This window comes from Ruditapes philippinarum, unplaced genomic scaffold, assembly GCF_026571515.1.
Source record: "Ruditapes philippinarum isolate M1 unplaced genomic scaffold, ASM2657151v2 ctg12157_1_1_1_1, whole genome shotgun sequence".
Taxonomy (NCBI): Eukaryota; Metazoa; Mollusca; class Bivalvia; order Venerida; family Veneridae; genus Ruditapes; species Ruditapes philippinarum.
In genome coordinates this window covers 27,330-47,094 of record NW_026859467.1, presented here as the reverse complement: position 1 = coordinate 47,094, position 19,765 = coordinate 27,330, and the positions used below count along the sequence as shown (strand labels likewise).

Here is a 19,765-nt window from a genome sequence, read left to right as displayed (position 1 = left end):
AAAAAATTTCAAACATAATAATTTTTGCATTTTAATTGTACCTTGAACTGCTTGCTTACTTTAAAGTAACAAAAGAACCTACACTGTTATTTTTTGCTGTTTATTTGTGATCCACAAGAAGAAAACACAGAGACTGATAATAATTTGATATATGATAATTTTATATACCAACATTCAAATCTTTGTTTAATGTTTAAAAAGAATGTATCTTTGTTTTGTTACACAATTACCAACAACAAATGCACATGCCAAGTATCAATAGGTCAATGTGACTGTGTACTGAAGTTATTGAGAAGAAGCTGAAAATTCTATTGTAAGCAAGTGACCTTGACCTTGCACCTAGATCTAAGCTACCCATACACCATGTTTGGATTCAATAGGCCTAAGCAAACTCCAATTATTGAGCAGGAACTGAATTACTACAGTGACCTTGACCTTGATCACAGACACCTTAGTAGCAAACCCAAGCTGCCTCTTAACAAAAGCTACCAACACACAAAGTTTGGCATCAATAGGTCAAAGCAAACTCAAGTTATTGAGCAGAAACCAAAAGTTGACGCCTGCCTTCAAACATCAGCATTACAATTACCAGTTTTTGTTAAAAACTTGGTTAAAAACATTATATACTTTTCTATTGTTTTGGTTATTTACAGGAATTATTTAATCAAAATGATAGAAGGAGATAATATGGATGGTCAAATAATATTTTATAGGCACATTATAATTTATGCCTGAGAAATAAATTATAGAAAACAGAAAAAATCAGTTTTATAAATTGAGCCGCGTCACGACAAAACCAACATAGTGCGTTTGCGACCAGCATGGATCCAGACCAGCCTGCGCATTCGCGCAGTCTGATCAGGATCAATTCTGTTCGCTATCAGTTTCTCTACTTGTTAAAATGTTTAAAAGCGAACAGTATGGATCCTGATCAGACTGCGCGGATGCGCAGGCTGGTCTGGATCCATGCTGGTTGCAAACCCATTATGTTGGTTTTGTCGTGACACGGCTCAATTATGTTTAAATCATTGTTTTATATCAGATGCTTGTGACCAGAAAAAAGTATCGCTTAAAATTAACATGTGAAATTATTTGTCATAATAGTTGTCGAAATGTAAACAAAGTAATAGTTTGACTCCCATACAAAATACTAAATCACTATACTGTACCAATTAATGAAATAACAACAGAAGAAAAAGATCATGGTTAAGGTAATTGACAATAAGTAACTTTTTTTTAAAACAATACAAACACACCAAAAATAAGAAGCTTTTGAGAAATAAAACTAAAAACATTTCTGGGCATAATTTCTGGGCCTTTAAGCAGAAAAAAGCAGAAAAGTTTAGCAAATGCTTGTGAACAATTAAAAGTCACAACAAATTTGTTTGTGATGTAATTAATCAGTCTGCAACACCTGTTATTTATAAATGTTGGAATGACTTCCTAAAATTCAAATTGACACATTTATACTTCACCTGCTGTGTTTACAAAAAGAATTGATTGGTCTTTACTCAATGGGTATTTCAAAATAAATGTATACTAAATCCTTTATTAGTTCTGGAAAAAGTCAGAATTATTTAGTACTTGTACAGAATTATGAAATCCCCAAACTCTCTTTTATACAAACCGGTGCTTTTTAATGATGCAAATGGTAATTTATTAAATAGCTGGTCAAAATATGTTAAAAATATGTCGTCAGATTTAAGTAATTATACATGTATAGAATAATGGTAATATTACCACTGTGCCTGTAAATACCAAAATACAAAATATTTTTGATCAGCAACTACAACAATGGTGTGCTAACTTATTACTTTTTCAAAATTAGAAAGTTATAATTTGTTTAAATAGAATTTACCCAAGAGAAATATTAAAGTTGTGTTAATAATTTTAAGCATTGTAGTTTAGGTGCTCTTCACCTAAATTAGTTATTGAAGAGGATAGACATAGAAATATTGAAAGAAAACCAAAATGTACAAAATGAAATATGTGTAAATATAAACTTAGCAAAATTTGTTTAATAAGCGATGCAACTATGAATTGAATCTACGTTAAAGGAACTCCACTCAGGTCAAAAATCCTAGGAACATAAAAATTTGAATGTTGTTGATGGATCAGCTGTGGCACTTAAAACAGAAAGATATGCAAAAGATAATTAAGAAATACCCTAAAATAAATTCAAAATTGTATCTTTATACTATTTTCAACCTGATATAAGTAATAAAATGTTGCAACACTTTTCAATTTTTGGTCATTTTCATAAGAAGAAGAATTATTCTGGAAAAACGGAGTGAGCTAATAATCTGAATTTTTTCACACATATTACTGGTCGAGACCTACATCAAATGGAACATTAATCTCAAAAAATAATTTTTAGTATTGTCATGTCAAAAATACGTCAGTGGAGTCCCTTTAATACATTTGTTTGAATTATTTTACACTGAAACATAATTATGTGTATGTATAATAATAACCGCTAAAATGTAACTTGGCAATGAACATGTACATGTATATGTTTTTGCTAATAAAACATTTGACTTGACTTTGAAAATTTAACAAATGGCATAGATATTTGTATTTCTTACAGCTTTATATTTTTATGACAGAAAATTTCCAAAGTTATTATTGAGAAAATTTAATCAGGAGTAAGAGTACTACTTTGCCTGTTGTACTGCATGTAAATATTGGGCAAATAGATATTGTGACAATTATTCTTGTCCAGTTATTTTACAATTGGTTGAGCATTAAAACAGAAGTACATATAAATGGCCAGACAACCACAATGACTCACAACCTCAAACTTGTATACCAGCTGCATAACTTAGTTGTACAGAGGTATTTTTGTTTGTTTGTTTTGGGTTTTATGTCACATCTACACATTATAGGTCATATCGAGACATTCCAGCTTTACTGATGGAGGAAGACCTCAGGTGCCCTTCCGTGCATTATTTCAGGCACGAACGGGCACTTGAGTAGAACCACCGACGTTCTGTAAGCTAGCTTCCTCACATGAAAGAATCCAAAGTCCCTGTCGGGATTCGAACCCACAGCGGGGAGGCGCAAGTGGTTTGAAATACAGAGGTATATGAAAGATCTTTAAGACATATCTTTCCAAATAATTTACAAATGTAATATGATATATCAATATAACACTAGTGTCAATACAGTGGAATGGAATCAGAAATTATCTTGTAGAGTCAGACTTCAGCTCATCAGATAAATTATAAACATGTATATTCCCTCACAAAACTTTCATGGTACAGACTTATAATTTTCTGCTACTCATTTCTATCAGTTGAGTTGTAATTTTGGCACACCTGCTACTGTTGTTAATTACTGGAGTTATAACACTTTGATATTATTGATTCTGAATTCCTTGAACACCTTCTACTGGAGTTTATCACTGGAGTTAGAACACTATGATATAACTGATTCTGAATTCCTTGAACACCTGCTACTGGAGTTTATCACTGAACTTCTATTGATGAATTTCTCATTGTTGTAGATTTTTGAATCCCTACAGTGTAAGTGTCATCAATTAGTCCACTAGAATGTCTCATTCCGTTTTCATGTTGAGAAAAACAAATGTCAATTCATTGTCCTCCCAGAAGTTTGTGTCTCTCTGATAATAATAGAAATATATATTAATATCACTTATTATTATCTATTTAGGAGATAGATATCATTTTAAGTGTATTGTTGTAAAATAATGCAGGCTTTCAGTTAAAATGTGCAGGAGTATAATCACAAAGACCGATATGCCTGAGCGATTAATTGGAAAGCATTTGAACAATAAACCATGCATTTTTATACTACAATGCAAGAAAAATTAATATCTATTTCCATTCTTATATGCTTATTAAAAGAGAATTGATAAAAATATGTTGAACTACATTGAGCATAGAAGTAATTTCCCTGACGTCATTTGTTCTGATTTCATATCTGACATCATATGATGTGTAAGCATTTTTTATGCTGTGCATATATCGTGTAATAATTCACTTGATGATAAGCCCTCTCTGTTATGTATATTATTAATTACTAATATTGTGAAGCATGTAATAATAATACATATATCACAAAAAACAAAATATCTATCACTTTTTTGTACACATCTCAAATAAAATATTGTAATATACTTTGCCTCATTAATTTTAAATGAAAAATTAATATTTGTCAATTATTTTTTATTGGCAGATTTTACATTTTAATTTTGCATGTAATATGCATATAAAATGTTCCTGTGACAATAAATTGCAGGAAAATTATGTAAACAATGAAAGCACCCTGAAATAATTTAATTTGACAGACTTATATGATTTCATGTTTTTCTAAGTTCTAGTAATTTTATTCTACATGTATAAACTTTAAATTTCTATAGATACAAACATGGATAATGCAAAAGAAATGCAATGTTATATTTTTGCTTAAGAAACGTTTTCAGTATAAATCCTCAACATACTAGATATCTGTACTGAACTTGTCCATTTGTTAATATATATATTACCATTCATTATTGTACTGACTATAATATTACAGTGCAGACCATCCTGGTTACATGGTACAAGCAGACGTACGGTTAGTTAATACATTAGTCATTTTTAATATTCATATACTGATTAAATGCTGGATAAAAACAAATTATTTGTACCATCTTATTGCAACACAAATCACATACATTACTGACATTCACAAATAAATTGTAATGGTAATAATAAATTATTTCAATAATCGCGAGCATTTGATTTACCTGATAGAACTATCAAGTTCATTTTGTAAATTGACCTATATTAACCTGGAAAAATTAAGAAATTGGTACTATATATTTTAATGGTAGTGAAACTTGTTTACTAAACCATCTGTGGGTTTTGCTGTTTGAAAGAAGTTAAAATCATGCAACACTTTTACCAGGAATTTTCTCAGTTGATAAAATGCCATAAATAAGTCATAATCCGTACTTTGAACAGTAATCTCTAATGACTAAGAGATCTTAAATACATACAGTCGGAGTGCCTTTCTCCAGCTATTTTTGGGAAAAAATTCCCCTGACTTAAATTGAGGAAAATTATGCATCAGTTTCATTCTAAGAGTAATTAACATAATTATATATTTACCAATTGATCTGTATAGGTAAGTCTTTTTTTATAAAAGTAATATATCTTAAACTTCTCAACAGTAGAATATTCCAGACATCAACACTCTGTTTCCTATAAAATACAAAAAAAACTTAACACAGAAATAAATACAGAATATATTTGCATAATACAATCTTTGTGAAAGTCCTTAAATCTATAATGTACAGTAGATCTTTTTTATACTGAACCAAATATCACAGTGTATATTAATTTACCAATTAATTATTTCATTCATTCATTCAATTTTATTTATTCAGAATGAAAGTATAAAAGTATTAATATACTTTTGCTGAATGATAATGTATAAGAGAAATAAAAAGAATAATACAACTCAAAACAAAATTGTTATTATTGTGAAATAAATATAACGCATAACTGATTTTTATGTGACTGTAAAACTGTTGACAAAATTTCACCATTGATGAAATTGTTAAATAAGTAGAGTAGTAAAATAATTATACAGTTGTAAACCAAGAATACAATAGTTAATGTATTAGCATTTATCATTTTAAAATGCTTAATTAGAATTGACTGCACTGTCCCCTAACTACTGTCAAACATTGTTGATATGTCCGCAGACAATCGCCTGTAATCTGTACTTTGGAACAAAATTTGTGGTAAAGTTAATTGACTAATAGAGTTTTGTCTGTTGCATTCTTACCTAATTTCCATTTAAAGATTCCCGGATGCTGGCAGGCAGTACATCTTAAATCCTTCCATCAAGAAAAGAGGTCCTGAAGAATACACAAAAAACAACTTTTGATTTTATCATATAACACAAAACTACACAGATGTAATAAATACACTTTGAATAATACAAAACAAACCATTGAGATGACTTGAATTGGGTTTCTACAAAACTATTTTTTATCCCACACCAAGTTGGGTCTATTTCTGTACAGGGGTGACAACAACAATAGCCATGTACGGAACATTAATCTTTCTATGTTGCTTTATCATTCACAATATCAATATCAACACATCAAGTCACTTAAAAAGCAAATTATTTGTATGAAACAAAAAAATATCAGTGATTGTTTCTATCGTCATGATGCTGAAATTTTAAGCACAGTGCTGTAACAGACATAAAAACACATTAAAAAATGTGCACGCAGATCATTCCATCGTTCAAATTTCTTGTAGCTAAAATAATTCAAGATCACATGATCACAAGAGAACAGACATGTTTACATCGGTAAATTAATGAAGAGAGATTTTACACATCTTTTTCAAATAATGAAACAACAAATTATAAAATATAATTGATACACGACACATGCTTATTTAGAAGACAGAGCTTCTGTTGAATAGGTCAAGATCATGTTTTCTTGCACTTGTTATCATTTAAGTGGCACAAATGCCGGGTATAATTTACTGAAAGTGGAATTTGAGGACTCATATTTTTTTTATTTTACCTGGCAATTGAATTCCACGAATTAACAATCTTACCGTTCACAAACCACCAAATTTATGCCCTGAAATTTAAATGATTTTGCAGTACCTTCAATACTTTGTGCTCTGGTAAACCAAAAACACAAACCTTTTCTTTAGACCTGCTATTACAGGTTTCCCTCGCTAACTTATAATTATAGAAACTTATATATCTTTGCCACATTCTTTTGCAATAAAGTACATAATATGTTGAAATCATATCACAGCCTAATTAATTTTAACTTGAACAAGTGCTGTCAGCAGAGAGGTGTTGCTGACAAACATTATATATTTGATGTTACAAAAACGTCCTTCAAGAAATAAAGAATTAAGAGTAATTCTGATAGTATTGGTTAAATGGCCATAATTCTGACAAAATATCTAAGTTAGAGTTATGGGCCTTGGATAATAACCTATTATGCTCTCAAGTAAGTGTGTGAAGTTTCCTTTCAGTAGTTTTGGAGATAACAACTTGAACGCAAACTTACTCACCAATACAGTAGCTCACAGTTGTAGATCATAATTGTATACTCAAGTATTGCAATGCCATTATTATCAACGAGGCATTCATTTTGTGGATTTCATGGACAGGCTAATCCACATAATTGAATGAACTTGACCGGTTATATAAATTTTTGTGATCAGAAAAGTGTATTGCTTAACAAAATGCCCAAAAATAAACAAAAGTAAATGTCACATAAACTTTTCTAAACACTTACATGGACATTTCATAAAATCACCATCTATCTGCTTGGTATTTCAATGTGCTATTGTCCTTGAATACAAGGCCATATGCCGTCCCACAAACACACTTGTCTAAACCTGTATTGCTGGCATCATGACACCAGCCACATGCTGGACTCACGTTTGTATAGATCTGTACATCTTGTTGCTGAAATGGAACAAATATAAACTTTTTCTCTACACATGCTGATCAACATTCCTGTAAGGTTTCCTGACTGTAGGTCAATTACTTTTTAAGCTATGTGCGACACAAAAAGAGAACGGACGGATGGACGGACAAGGGTAAATCTAAATGCCCCACCTCCCCTAAAGTGGGGGCACAATAACCAAAAACATTGCAGGAAACTGCAAGTACTGTCTCAACATGGAGGCTGCTATCTTTTTTTCTTGGCTATATCCCATACTGAATGGTACTATTTCTTGAAATCAGTTGCTATTGCTATCAAAATATTGTCATTTTCTTGGTTATTTTTAGTAAAGTAATATATTTTGTATTTCTTATGAAAATGACTTGTATGGAGCTAAAGTGTGTCACAGATACACTATTATACCTATACTGTAGTAAATTTCATACAAAAATGGAAGTATAAAAACCAATCACTATCAAGATGTTATACTGCAAAGAAAATTTTGCATGATTTTTAAGGGGAAAAAAGATCTAGTTGTGACTCTCTACAATGTACTTTAGTATATAGTATAAATAACGTCATAATTTTCCTCAAATTGACTTTCATATATTTTTTCCCCTCCCTACCAGCGCCCAGCATCTCCCCCTTTTTCCTAAAAAACCCCACTGGATTTGATGAACATGTGAAACTATTGATTGTCTAATGATCTTAATATAGACTTTTGGTGAAATTAACTAGGCCACCACTGTTCATCGTTTAACTTCATGTTGCTAACTAGTGTACAAAATTTCCACATGAAACAGAAACAGACATAGATACATTGTGAATGTAATGAAAAAGTTACCTGTATTTGTAAAGTGACTAGTTCTCCTTCAAGATTAACTCTGTTAGGTGTTGGGCATGGAGAGCATTTTCTCAGGTGCCCTTCAGTGCATTAATTCAGGCACGAACTGGCACCTGAGTAGAACCACCGAAGTTCCGTTAGCTAGCTGGATAGCTTCCTCACATGAAAGAATCCAGTCATTGTCGGGATTCGAACCCACAGCGGTGAGGGGCAAGTGGTTTGAAGTCAATGACCATAACCACTCGGCCACGGACGCCCCTATGTAAGTATGTCTTCCTCCATCAGTAAAGCTGGAACGTCACCAAATGACCTATACTGTGTTGGTGTGACTTAAACCCAATCAAACAAACAAACATATTTACGTGAACAAGCATACTTGACTAAAGTAGGGTTTTGAAAGCTAAAGTCAGTAGCTATACTAACACTTAAAGGGACTCCACTGAGGTTTAAAAGCCTAAAAACTTATAAAATCAGATTGTGTATTTTGAATACTTGGTTAAGTAACAAATAATTAGTGCAGAAAAATGTCAAAATGCAGCAATTAACTTTCCTTTTCTTATTAAGTAATGGCACATAGTTTTTTTTCTCATAGATTTATCAGTTTAATATCATCTTTTGTAGATCAAATGATCCGGAATGGTAACGTAGAGTTGCAAGCTCGTGAAGGAAATTCTTACAAAAATGAGCTGGGGCATGTTAAACAGACATATATGCAAAGATAGTTAAGAAATATACTTTGAAATAAATTGAAAATCGTACTTTTATGCTTTTCTTAGCCAAATTTGAGTGAAAAGCGTTTAAACGCTTTTCATTTTGGGTCATTTTTTTACAATTTGAATAATTATTCTGGAAAAACGAAGTGTGCGAATGATCTGAAATTTTGCACAAAAATTAGTGGTCTAAACCTGCTTCAAATGGTGCATTTATCTGGAAAAAATATGTTCAGTCTCGTCATGTCAAAAAACCTCAGTATTGCCCCTGGTGAACGAAAAAGCCTGTAGACAAATAAAATTAAACCAACACTTACCATATGCCTGTCACAATTTTACTTTTCTGTTTTGTTTCATAGGCTCTTGTACAGGATTTTCTTGTTGCTCTGCTTTCCTCAAAACATGGATTTTCCATTTCTTGCTTTGGATTTTCCATTTCTGGCTGTTACGTTTAAGAATCCAATTATCTGGAGGTATGAAGGCATCAGAAACCCAGCCTGAAATAATTAAAGTCCAATAGCATAAAAAATTATACTTATAATGAAACTCCCAACATGCCATATAATAACTATGCTTATTTTGGTCCACTTATAGTCAATCCTCCTGAGCCCATGATGAAACTGGATGAGAAGTTATAAAACAGAATAAATCACCCATATTTTGAAAAATTTCCCTTACTTAACTGTAAATATATGTTAATTCTTTTAACTCTTTGTGTGGAGAGAATCGTTGATTTTACAACTTACAGTAAACTCCACTTACAACAATATCCCTGATAATAAGCTGTTTTGTTGTCCTACTCTCGACTTTTGGCTTATCAGATATACTTATATCTTATATAAATTCAGAGATCCCTGAATATCATTATAATAGACAAAAGCAACCTTTTTTGGACATTTATTGCAAATAACTCATGTTAAAATTGTTAATTAATTTTTCATTGTAACAGTCTTCTTCTGATGGATAGACAGATCAGATCATGAACAGATCATGAACAAGAACTACTATTAGCAGTCATGTTTTGTCATTGTATTTTACGTCATGGTTCACAACTGTTCACTTTTTAGGGGAAAATTGTGTAAGCAGTCAGATAGCTCAGTCGTAAGAGCCAGGGAACAGTATTCTGAGGGTCTCGGGTTCGAGTCCCGTTCAGGCTGCACATTTTTCTCATCCTGTGACAGAATGATTTAAATTTGTTCACTGCAATTAAAGCAAAATTTAAAAACTTTACCATGACAGTCAAGGTCACATTGAGCTCAAATTTGAAGTTTTCAACATGCCAGTTTTGCAGTAAGTTTTAAACTTAACAATTTAAGCAAAATTCAATATGACTTTGATGGTCAAGGTCATTTAAGGTCAAGGTTTTTTTCTAAAAGATATTTTTGGTTGGGATTTATGTCAGGGCCGGCAAAATCTGATTTAAACTTACTTGTCTGTTTTTATGTGAATCATTATTTAACTTGTCTGTATGATATTTACATAGTCAATTCTTGAAAATTTTCATTTGTCCGTACAGACTGAGGGTCAACCTGGACAATACCGACAATTGATTTTGCCAGCCCTGTACGTCATATGAGCTACAGATCAATCCTATTAAGTTTCAGAACTTTCACGAAAGGTGATTCATACATCCACCAGCAGGGGAGTCCGTGGCCGAGTGGTAAAGGTGATTGACTTCAAACCACTTGCTTCTCACCACTGTGGGTTCGAATCCCGACAGGAGGAAGCTATCCAGCTAGCTTACGGAACGTAGGTGGTTCTACTCAGGTGCCCGTTCGTGCCTGAACTAATGCACAATCAAACAAACAAACATTCAACAGCATCCTGTTTTGGAAATTAAGGCATAGATCCCTGACCTATCTAATTCTTATTATCAGATTAGTGGATACAATAACAATTTAATCACTACCTATCTGTTAAGAAAAGAGCACATGTCAATGTTTGTGGTTTAAAATCTATTGTTATTCAAATAAAAGTCAGAGTAGGGATCTATCAATAGTCTTAAGCATAATTTGAACTCAACCTATATTTTATGATGTTTTATCAGTATACAAATAATTCTTACAATTAATTGCCCATCTTCCAGAAACCATTTTTCTTTTCTTTAGGGACAATGACCATGACCTTGAAACTAGGGGATCCAACAACAATCCCAAGCTAGGTATCTACATAAGCTTGCTAAATACTGTAACAATATCTCATTTCTAGCTCCTTTAATTGTCTACAAAAGATTTTTAAGTAACAGTGAACTTGATCCCAGGGGGTCCAAAAGCAATCCCAAATGGGGTCTTCTTATAAGATTGCTTCATAATAAATTTATTTGATCATGATATCTTATTTTATATCTATTATTGCCCAGAAATCACTAATTTTTAGTAACAGTGATCCTTTACCCCATGTGGTCCAACAACAATCCCAATTGAGGTTTCCAAATACAGTGTTTGAAATCAATATCTCTGATTAAAAACTCATTATTATACAGAAACCATTTTCTATTTTTAGTAAAAGTGACCCTGACCTTGATCCAAACACAATCAGAAGCGAGGTCTGCATATAAGGTTGTTACATAATCATTGATTACAATATCTCATTCAAAACTATAGTTATCGTCCGATAACTAGTGAGAAAGATTGAGGTATAAATGGACCAACTCACAAGCTGACTACTATATTCTCCACTAAATTTTGTATGTGGGGGTATAAAAATCATTGACTCTAACATAATTCATTAAATTGGAAAATACCAATATTATGCACAATATGACCAGGTATTGATCATTCCTGTAAAGTTTGGATGAAATTGTACCAGTAGTTTTTGAGTAGTAGTCCGCAAAAGTTTTGTGATGGACAGATGGATAAACGGACAGACAGATGACAGAGAATTGTTCTCTATATGTTGTCACTACTTAGTACTATATATAGGCAATACAATCAAGACGGCCCTAGATTGCTCACCTGACACATCAAACTAGGCAGTTAATTAGACAAGCATCTTGACCAAGTTTAATGACAATTGAATCAAAACAGTAGCCACCAGAGTGTTAACAATATTTTTCTATTTTTAGCTCCTGTGACCTTGTTTTTCATCCGAAAAGACCCATGTTCATACTCATCTGAGCAATTACCTAGACAAGCATCCTGCCAAAGTTTGATGATGATTGAGGCAAAATGTGACCACAAGAGTGTTAACAAACAAATGTGGACAGAAGACGGACGGCAGACGACGGACATTCAACAATCCTAAAAGCTGAACCTGTCAGCTAGCTCAGGTGAGCTAAAAAGTCATGACAATTAAAACAAAATTTGCAGTTTTGACCTTTAGTACCAAAGCCAAATAAAAAGGTAATGGTCAAATTCATAAATCTTATCCAAGTATGAAGACAATCCCTTTAGTATTCATAAAATAATGTTCAAATTGTGTAGTTTATGTACTGCACGACAACAACAACACAACTGTAGCAATAGTGCAAATTTTTTCTTTAAAGTACATGTACATGTACTTACAGTGCCAACATAATAATTATTTCAACAAAGGCTGCCTTTTGGATGACATTCTTTTCCTATTTTCATCCAAGACTGTAAGTGTTCACTGGTCATCAGACTGTCTCCACTTGGCTTTACCCAACATGTATATGCATGTATAATTCACCCTTGTGGCCGCCTGGTCAAAGAATCCAAAATAGGGTTGTCTCCCTTGCATTGTTAAGGAACCTTTTCACTATGAAAAGAAATTATGTAGTATATGTAACATATAATGCATAACATTGGTAATTAATATTTGTGTTAAAAGAATCCATCAATAAATGATGAAGTGCACTTATCCTTTGAGGCCTAATAAGTTATGATACTAAATAACCTCAAGGGTGGGGGCGTTTATTTAGGGTGGGGGCATGATTCATAAAACATTTATAGAGGTTTACTAGGCAATGATATGTGCCACATATAGAAGCTCTGGGTATTGTAGTTAACCACAAAAAGATGTGTTTTTCTACATAAAGGAAGTGACTGCCAGGGAAGGACCCCTTTTCACCCAAGGGTCATTTTTAACTTTTGTAGAAATCTACAATCGAACAGTTGCTACATGCCAAATATTGCTTGTCGACCACAGGGGGTGGCGAGAAAGCGAAACAAAGTTTTTGTGCTATAATAGAGCATAATACATCCAGGGGTCTCGTACTCTCAAAAAACTAGAAATGTGTCCATAGGACACGGATGCCCCCACATGCCACTGTTATGTCAATCTTATGACTCTAGGTCAAATATATTTTGGACTACAAGTGCCACAAGTTAAAAACTAAAAATAAACAAAGGGCCATAATTCTGTTAAATTTGGTCGCAACAAAAATTCCTTTCTTTACTACCATCTACAAATTAAGGTTGTTCATTTCTGGAAGTTTAAGCAAAATCTGCCATCCGGTTTAAGAGGAGTTGCATTCACAAAATTTCTACATAGTATATTGTGAAAAAATCAACAAAGGGCCATTATTCTGTTAAATTTGGTCGCAGCAAAAATTCCTTCCTTAACTACCATCTACACATTAATGTTGCTCATCCCTTGAAGTTTAAACAAAATCTGCCATCCGGTTTAAGAGGAGTTGCGTTCACAAAATTTCTATATGGTATATAGTGAAAAAATCAACAAAGGGCTATAATTCTGTTAAATTTGGTCGCAGCAAAATTCCTTCCTTTACTACCATCTACACATTAAGGTTGTTCATCCCTGTAAGTTTAAGCAAAATCTGCCATCTGGTTTAAGAGGAGTTGCATTCACAAGATTTCTATATAGTATATAGTGAAAAAAATCAACAAAGGGCCATAATTCTATTAAATTTGGTCGCAGCAAAAATTCCTTCCTTTACTACCATCTACACATTAAGGTTGTTCATCCCTGTAAGTTTAAGCAAAATCTGCCATCTGGTTTAAGAGGAGTTGCGTTCACAAGATTTTGGGACGTACGGAGGACGTTCTCACTGGACAGTAATTATGTGGCTACTCTATTGTTCTCTCTATTGTTCTTTTTAGCCACGCAAAAGAAAATAGCCACATAAAAGCATTACGAAATGAATGACATCAAAGAGAAAGAACAGTTACCTATTGTCCCTCTAGCCACATAATTACTCTCCTGTGAGTGCGGACAGACGTACGGAAGGACAGACAGACGGACAAGTGCAACGCTATATGCTCCCACTTTGTGGGGGCATAAAAAATGAAAATTTGGACAAGATACGAAAATCAAATAAAGTTGAAATAAATTCTATAACAATAGATGCAAGCAGGCAACTAGCAAAGACCATTAAAGACTACAAAACTGTGAAAAAAATTAAACTAAAACATAACACTTGTTACATTCATAAGCTTAGAAATTTAGAAAAACAATTAAGAGCGATTAAATTAAGTTTAAAACTTCCGTATGGACAAAAAAAGGAAATTTTTGTTAGATCTTTAGCGAAGTCTGTGAGAGCAGGATAATGTGTCTGTCTGGAGTTGCAAAAAGCAAGGTCACAAAGTACAACGACAATGATTTTCTTTCGAAATGTACCCTTGCTTTCGAAAACATTATTACATGCTTCTCGAATAATCACTCATCGTGTCGTACAAAATCAACAGTGTGTCAACACCATAATTATGGCCATTCTTGATAAATACAACACAAATCATCTACCATAATATGGAAAACATTTACAACTTAATAAACAAGATAAAGAAAACATAAAAGCAACTATACTTAAAATTTTAGATGTGAAAACCATTTAGGCTAATATTGGCAGAACTTTTCAATACAAATCTATGCGAAAGTTTACATTCTACTGTTTTTAATTATGCCCCTAAATTCATGTGCTTGTCAAGAAATTTTTCAGAGCTCTGTCATTCTACAACACATTCTAGAACTCTTGGCAAAGATATAGCTGAAGTCAAATTAGCTAATGCCATTAGTATAAACGTTAAGAAGAGTTCAAGAATGTTCTTGCAGCTTATAAGAATGGATACAAAGCGAATGTATCATTCTATGCGCCAAAAGACTACAGAGTATAAGCAGTCTAGATACTTCATGAGAAAACGCTTCCAACATCGGACTGAATTTCTGGACTCGCTTTACTCTAAAGTACCCTCAAATCTTAGAAAAGAACACAATTATGGTGCGAACTGCTGAAAATTTCTGCCATTTCACAGAAAGTAATTGACTCAAAACTTCAGTGGCCTTGCATAGAAAACAAAACCTTGCAACTTTCTAGTTACCTTACAAAATACATCCCTTGTACCCATGGTGGCCAACACATTCACCAGAATTTTTACAAACCATTCTATTATTATTTACAATGAGTGGCTCATAAGACAAATAATTACAATCCATAAGTCTCCTACCGGTTAGAAGCCCAGCAACATTCTGATGGGCCACTGGCCATTCAATTTTACCATTGAATGAATGACATGAATGAACTTAAATCTTTTCGAGTTCTAACTTTGTCTATATCACAGTAATGTGTTAAGTTTCCCTGCCTAGTAAGGAAATTATGTTTTTACAACAGATAATCAAATGGTCTAATTTTCTCAGGATGAATAAAATAACAGTTACTAATGTTTCAACTTTCTATTTCTATTCTATTTCTTTCTGTTTCAATTTGTTAGAAAAATCTTTAAAAGTGATCTCAGAAAACAGTGTTTATGAACAGACACAGACAGACGTACATACATACAGACTGAAGGAGACTCTAAAGTTATTTTTTCAAACATCCCTGTTACCAAAATATAACATATTTTAATGCAAAATTCATAAAAAAGAAGATAACTCTTGAAATAAAGATGCTAGATTTATGAACATTGTCATATATGATGAGAGTTTTACTTTAAGTTTAAAGGAATGAAGAAGTTAGAGTAAAAAATACCAATTTCTCGAAAAAAATCTAAGTTCAAGGGAGACATAATTCTGAAAATAGTCTTGCTAGAGTATTTAACCTTCTCAAAAATGTTGAGTGATAATAAGAAACATATATATGAAGTTTGAAGTAGATACAATAAGAAATAAAGAAGTTATTTAAAAAAGACAGCATTTTTTTCATAAAAATTCTAAGGTCAATGGAGGTAATTCTGATAATTTTTGTGCTAGAGTTGTAAACCTTGTCAAATATGATGTGGTTGATGACCAGAAACTTATATTTAAAGTTTGAAGTAAACACCTTAAGAAATAAAGATCTTATAGTGAAAAAGCTTAAAAATTTAAATCAGAAATCTTGAAATTCAGTCTATTTGTTGCCATAGCAACCAGAATTTTCAACATAAAAAGAAAAGAAAAAGATGTGCATAATCTTTAGACTGCCATCTACCCATATTTTAGGTTTCATAAAAAGATTTTCATTACTTTTTGAGTTATCACTGGATCCAGTTTGTGTGTTAAATTTGCCATATTTTCAGACTATTAGTTGCCATAGCAACCAGAATTTTCAACATAGGAAGAAAAGAAAAAGACGTGCATAATCTCCATACTGCCATCTATCCATATATCAAGTTTCATTAAAATATTTTCAGTTCTTTTTGCGTTATCGCAGGATCCAGTTTTGTGGACAGATGGACTGACAGACAGACGGACGTACCAAAATTTGATGTTTATGAGGCAAATGAGCTCATAAACACCACCTGGACCACCTGTTTATTTAACTACGGAATGAAGCTCATAATAATCAAATGTTGGCTCGGACGGACAGACGGACGGAGGGTAAACCTAAAGTTCCATCCGGTTAAACCGGTAGGGGACTTGCGTTATCGCAGGATCCAGTTTTGTGGACGGATGGACTGACAGACAGACGGACAGACAGACGGACGGTTCCCATAATACGTCCCGTTTTTCAAACGGGCGTATAAAAAGCCTTTGAGAAATAAGAATAACAGCATTACTGAGGCATATTGAGGCTTTAATCTTGCCTTTACCATACATTTACATTAATTTTGGCACTGAATGGAATTGTTTGCTCCGAACAGAGTATCTCTAGTAGATATAAAATAGGTTAAGTACCTTCATTCTTTGTCTGATATACTTGTATATTGCACCAATTATAATTCTTGGACCTGAAATCAAATAAAACATGAAAATAAGACGTGACCGTGGACAACTCACTTCACTAATCTCACCGCTGGATAGTTACGTACTAGACAAGCAGGGGTATAATTCTGCAAAACTGTCGAGAGCTAGGATGTGTCTTCCCTAAGAAAATAATTAACCAGGGCAAAAAAAAATCTTCATTGAAAAAAGGGGCATAACTTTGCCAAAAAATGGCACTAATTTCAGTGAAGTGTGAAGAATATACACTCATAAAGAACATGCTGTCTGATGTTCACCAGCTTCACAAATGCCGAGCAAATAAAAGTAACGCAAGTTTGTTGTTATCATTGCAGAGTAACTTTCAACAATCTTGGAGAAATAATGATATTCAAATGAAGAAATATACCATCTAGAACAAAACTTTACAATCAACTTTTATGTAAATTTACAAATTTTACTGAATCATAAATATTAAAATGAACAGCAATAATAGTTGGGTGATATATAACACTGTGGTATAAATCCCGGTATCTCACTGGTAAATATACAATACATAGAAAATATTGTCTTAAATTTGAATTAGTGCAGGTTAAATTGAATCTACACAAATATAATGATTATACTATTTATCACATTTCCGAAATAAGAACAGTTAACTGTATAAAAAGAGAAAATTATCATTGATGTGCCTATGGTGTAATGCTTACATGAGTGCGCTTTTACGATGTTTGTATATAACACTAATGACTTCACATCAAAGTTTATTTTGTTTGTTTTAATTTGGCTTACGTCACACTGACACATTATAGGTCAAATGGCGACATTCCAGATTTACTGGTGCAGGAAGACCTTGGGTGCCCTTCCATGCATTATTTCAGGTAGGAACGGGCTCCTGAGTAGAACCACTGACGTTCCGTTAGCTAGCTGGATAGCTTTCTCACATGTCACATCAAAGTATTATAAAATTAGAGTGATATCGGTTTTTTATTAAATTACTTATTACAATCCAGCCTCGTAGTTAATGCGATAAAGAATAATATCTATTGGTTGGCACGATAAATTTGAGAATATTACGTACCAAGTGCACACTTGTCTCCGACACCATAAACTATACCAGGTCTTATTACACGATATTTCAGACCTGTCACATGACTTAATTGGTTCTCCACCTGTAACTTATACTTGGCTACATGTGTCCATGGATCAGGTTTCAAATCCTCATTGGCAGGTTTCTGCAAAGTTCAAAACATATTTTTTTCCACAGTTGTAATTTTACACTGACTATGGGAGTAATTATTTATTATAAATTTAAAAAAAACTTTACTTGAAAAGTCGGTTTTTTTAGGTTTATACTTGTGTATATAAAGATATATATATATATATATAATATAGGATCACACATGAGTTGTCAAAATTATATGGATAACCACAGGAACTTGAGATTCTATCAAATGACCAAAATATACAATAATATCCAAAATATACCCCCTATATAGTATAAACACAAGGAATGAAAGGCCTTTTCCCCAACCCAAAATAATTTACCTCGAACAAATCAACAAAACAACAGATCAAAATAATCTATCAAGCCATTTCTATAAACGATACATAAATACATCTTATTCCACCGGTAACCTTGTTTATTTATATAATAAAGAGGGTATTTTTTGGATATTATTGTTAATTTTGGTTTGGTTTTGATAGAATTTCAAGTTCCTGTGGTATAGCAATGTATCAAACATTATTACAAGATTTTAAGCCACTGAAATTATGAAACTATTCTAGTTTAGAATTAGGACTTTTCTACGCCATGTTTTTAAATGAAATGTTAGAATGTCGTCATTAAGAATCTTACACACTGGTTGCTGTTACCGACCGGAATATCTAGCTTGAGATTAAATGTTTATAGCGGTAACTAGCCTCTGCTGAGTTACTGCTAAACAGTTACTTGCACCAGAGAGCTAGACAGTCCCTTCTGTACCGACAGCCGGTGTTTGATTCTTTTTCTTGCATATAACATTTATAATCATTTTACGGAAAAACTCACTAAAACTTATATTTTCATTAGCACTTGTTTCTTACAGTAGCGATCATTCATAACAGTAAAATGTAGTCATCCTATGAACACAATCCATTCATAAAAGGCGCGCTGCAATGATGTCATGTAAAGCATGCGACTTATCTTACATCGGAATTATAAGACAGGATTTTCTAGCACCGGCGTAAACAGTAGATAATCCTGTCTTATAATTATGCAAGAAATAGAGGATATTGAAAGAGTTTAGGTTTAATACTAAATTTATTGAACAAGTTGAATAAAATCATATTATGCGAGCCTCTGGGGGGAATAATATTGTTTTATTCAACAAGTTCAATAAATTTAGTATTAAATCTACATGAATATAATATTATATTTATCACATAGTAAAAAAGAGAATGGTTTACAGTTAAAAGGAGTAATTTTTCAATGATGCACCTATAGTGTTACGCTAACATAAGCGCGCTGTAACGCTATGTTTCCATACAGCGCAAATGTCATCACATCAAAGTGATATTACACTAGTGTAATATCGTTTTTATTAAATGGCTTTATTACACTTCTGTACCACTCACTGTTTATGTGATAAAAGGAAATATTGAATGGGTAATATTACATGGAAAACAGTACACGGAAAACAAGCTAACTGTATATCATGTGAAGAAATATTTACAGATACATTTTTAGTTTCTAAAGTTTTA

At 32.7% G+C, this 19,765-nt stretch overlaps 1 protein-coding gene across 3 annotated transcripts in view; it reads right to left on the bottom strand.

Annotated features, from left to right (window-relative positions):
• Nucleotides 1-994: 994 nt before the first annotated feature.
• LOC132756615 (dTDP-D-glucose 4,6-dehydratase-like) overlaps nucleotides 995-19,765 on the bottom strand; it is a 33,462-nt gene continuing 14,691 nt past the window's right edge. Inside the window, exons 7-15 of one of the 3 annotated variants that reach the window (XR_009629351.1) lie at nucleotides 18,105-18,258; nucleotides 17,000-17,052; nucleotides 12,496-12,709; nucleotides 9,310-9,489; nucleotides 7,286-7,458; nucleotides 6,551-6,610; nucleotides 5,797-5,869; nucleotides 5,115-5,207; nucleotides 995-3,622 (exon numbers count right to left, since the gene is read on the bottom strand). Coding sequence is in view for 1 of the 3 variants with exons in the window: in XM_060747735.1 (XP_060603718.1) it covers nucleotides 12,707-12,709; nucleotides 17,000-17,052; nucleotides 18,105-18,258 (210 nt within the window). In the remaining 2 variants the exon portion in view is untranslated. Of the gene's footprint in view, nucleotides 3,623-5,114; nucleotides 5,208-5,796; nucleotides 5,870-6,550; nucleotides 6,611-7,285; nucleotides 7,459-9,309; nucleotides 9,490-12,491; nucleotides 12,710-16,999; nucleotides 17,053-18,104; nucleotides 18,259-19,765 lie in introns of those variants that run through there. The other 2 variants (XR_009629350.1, XM_060747735.1) reach the window with 2 other exon arrangements.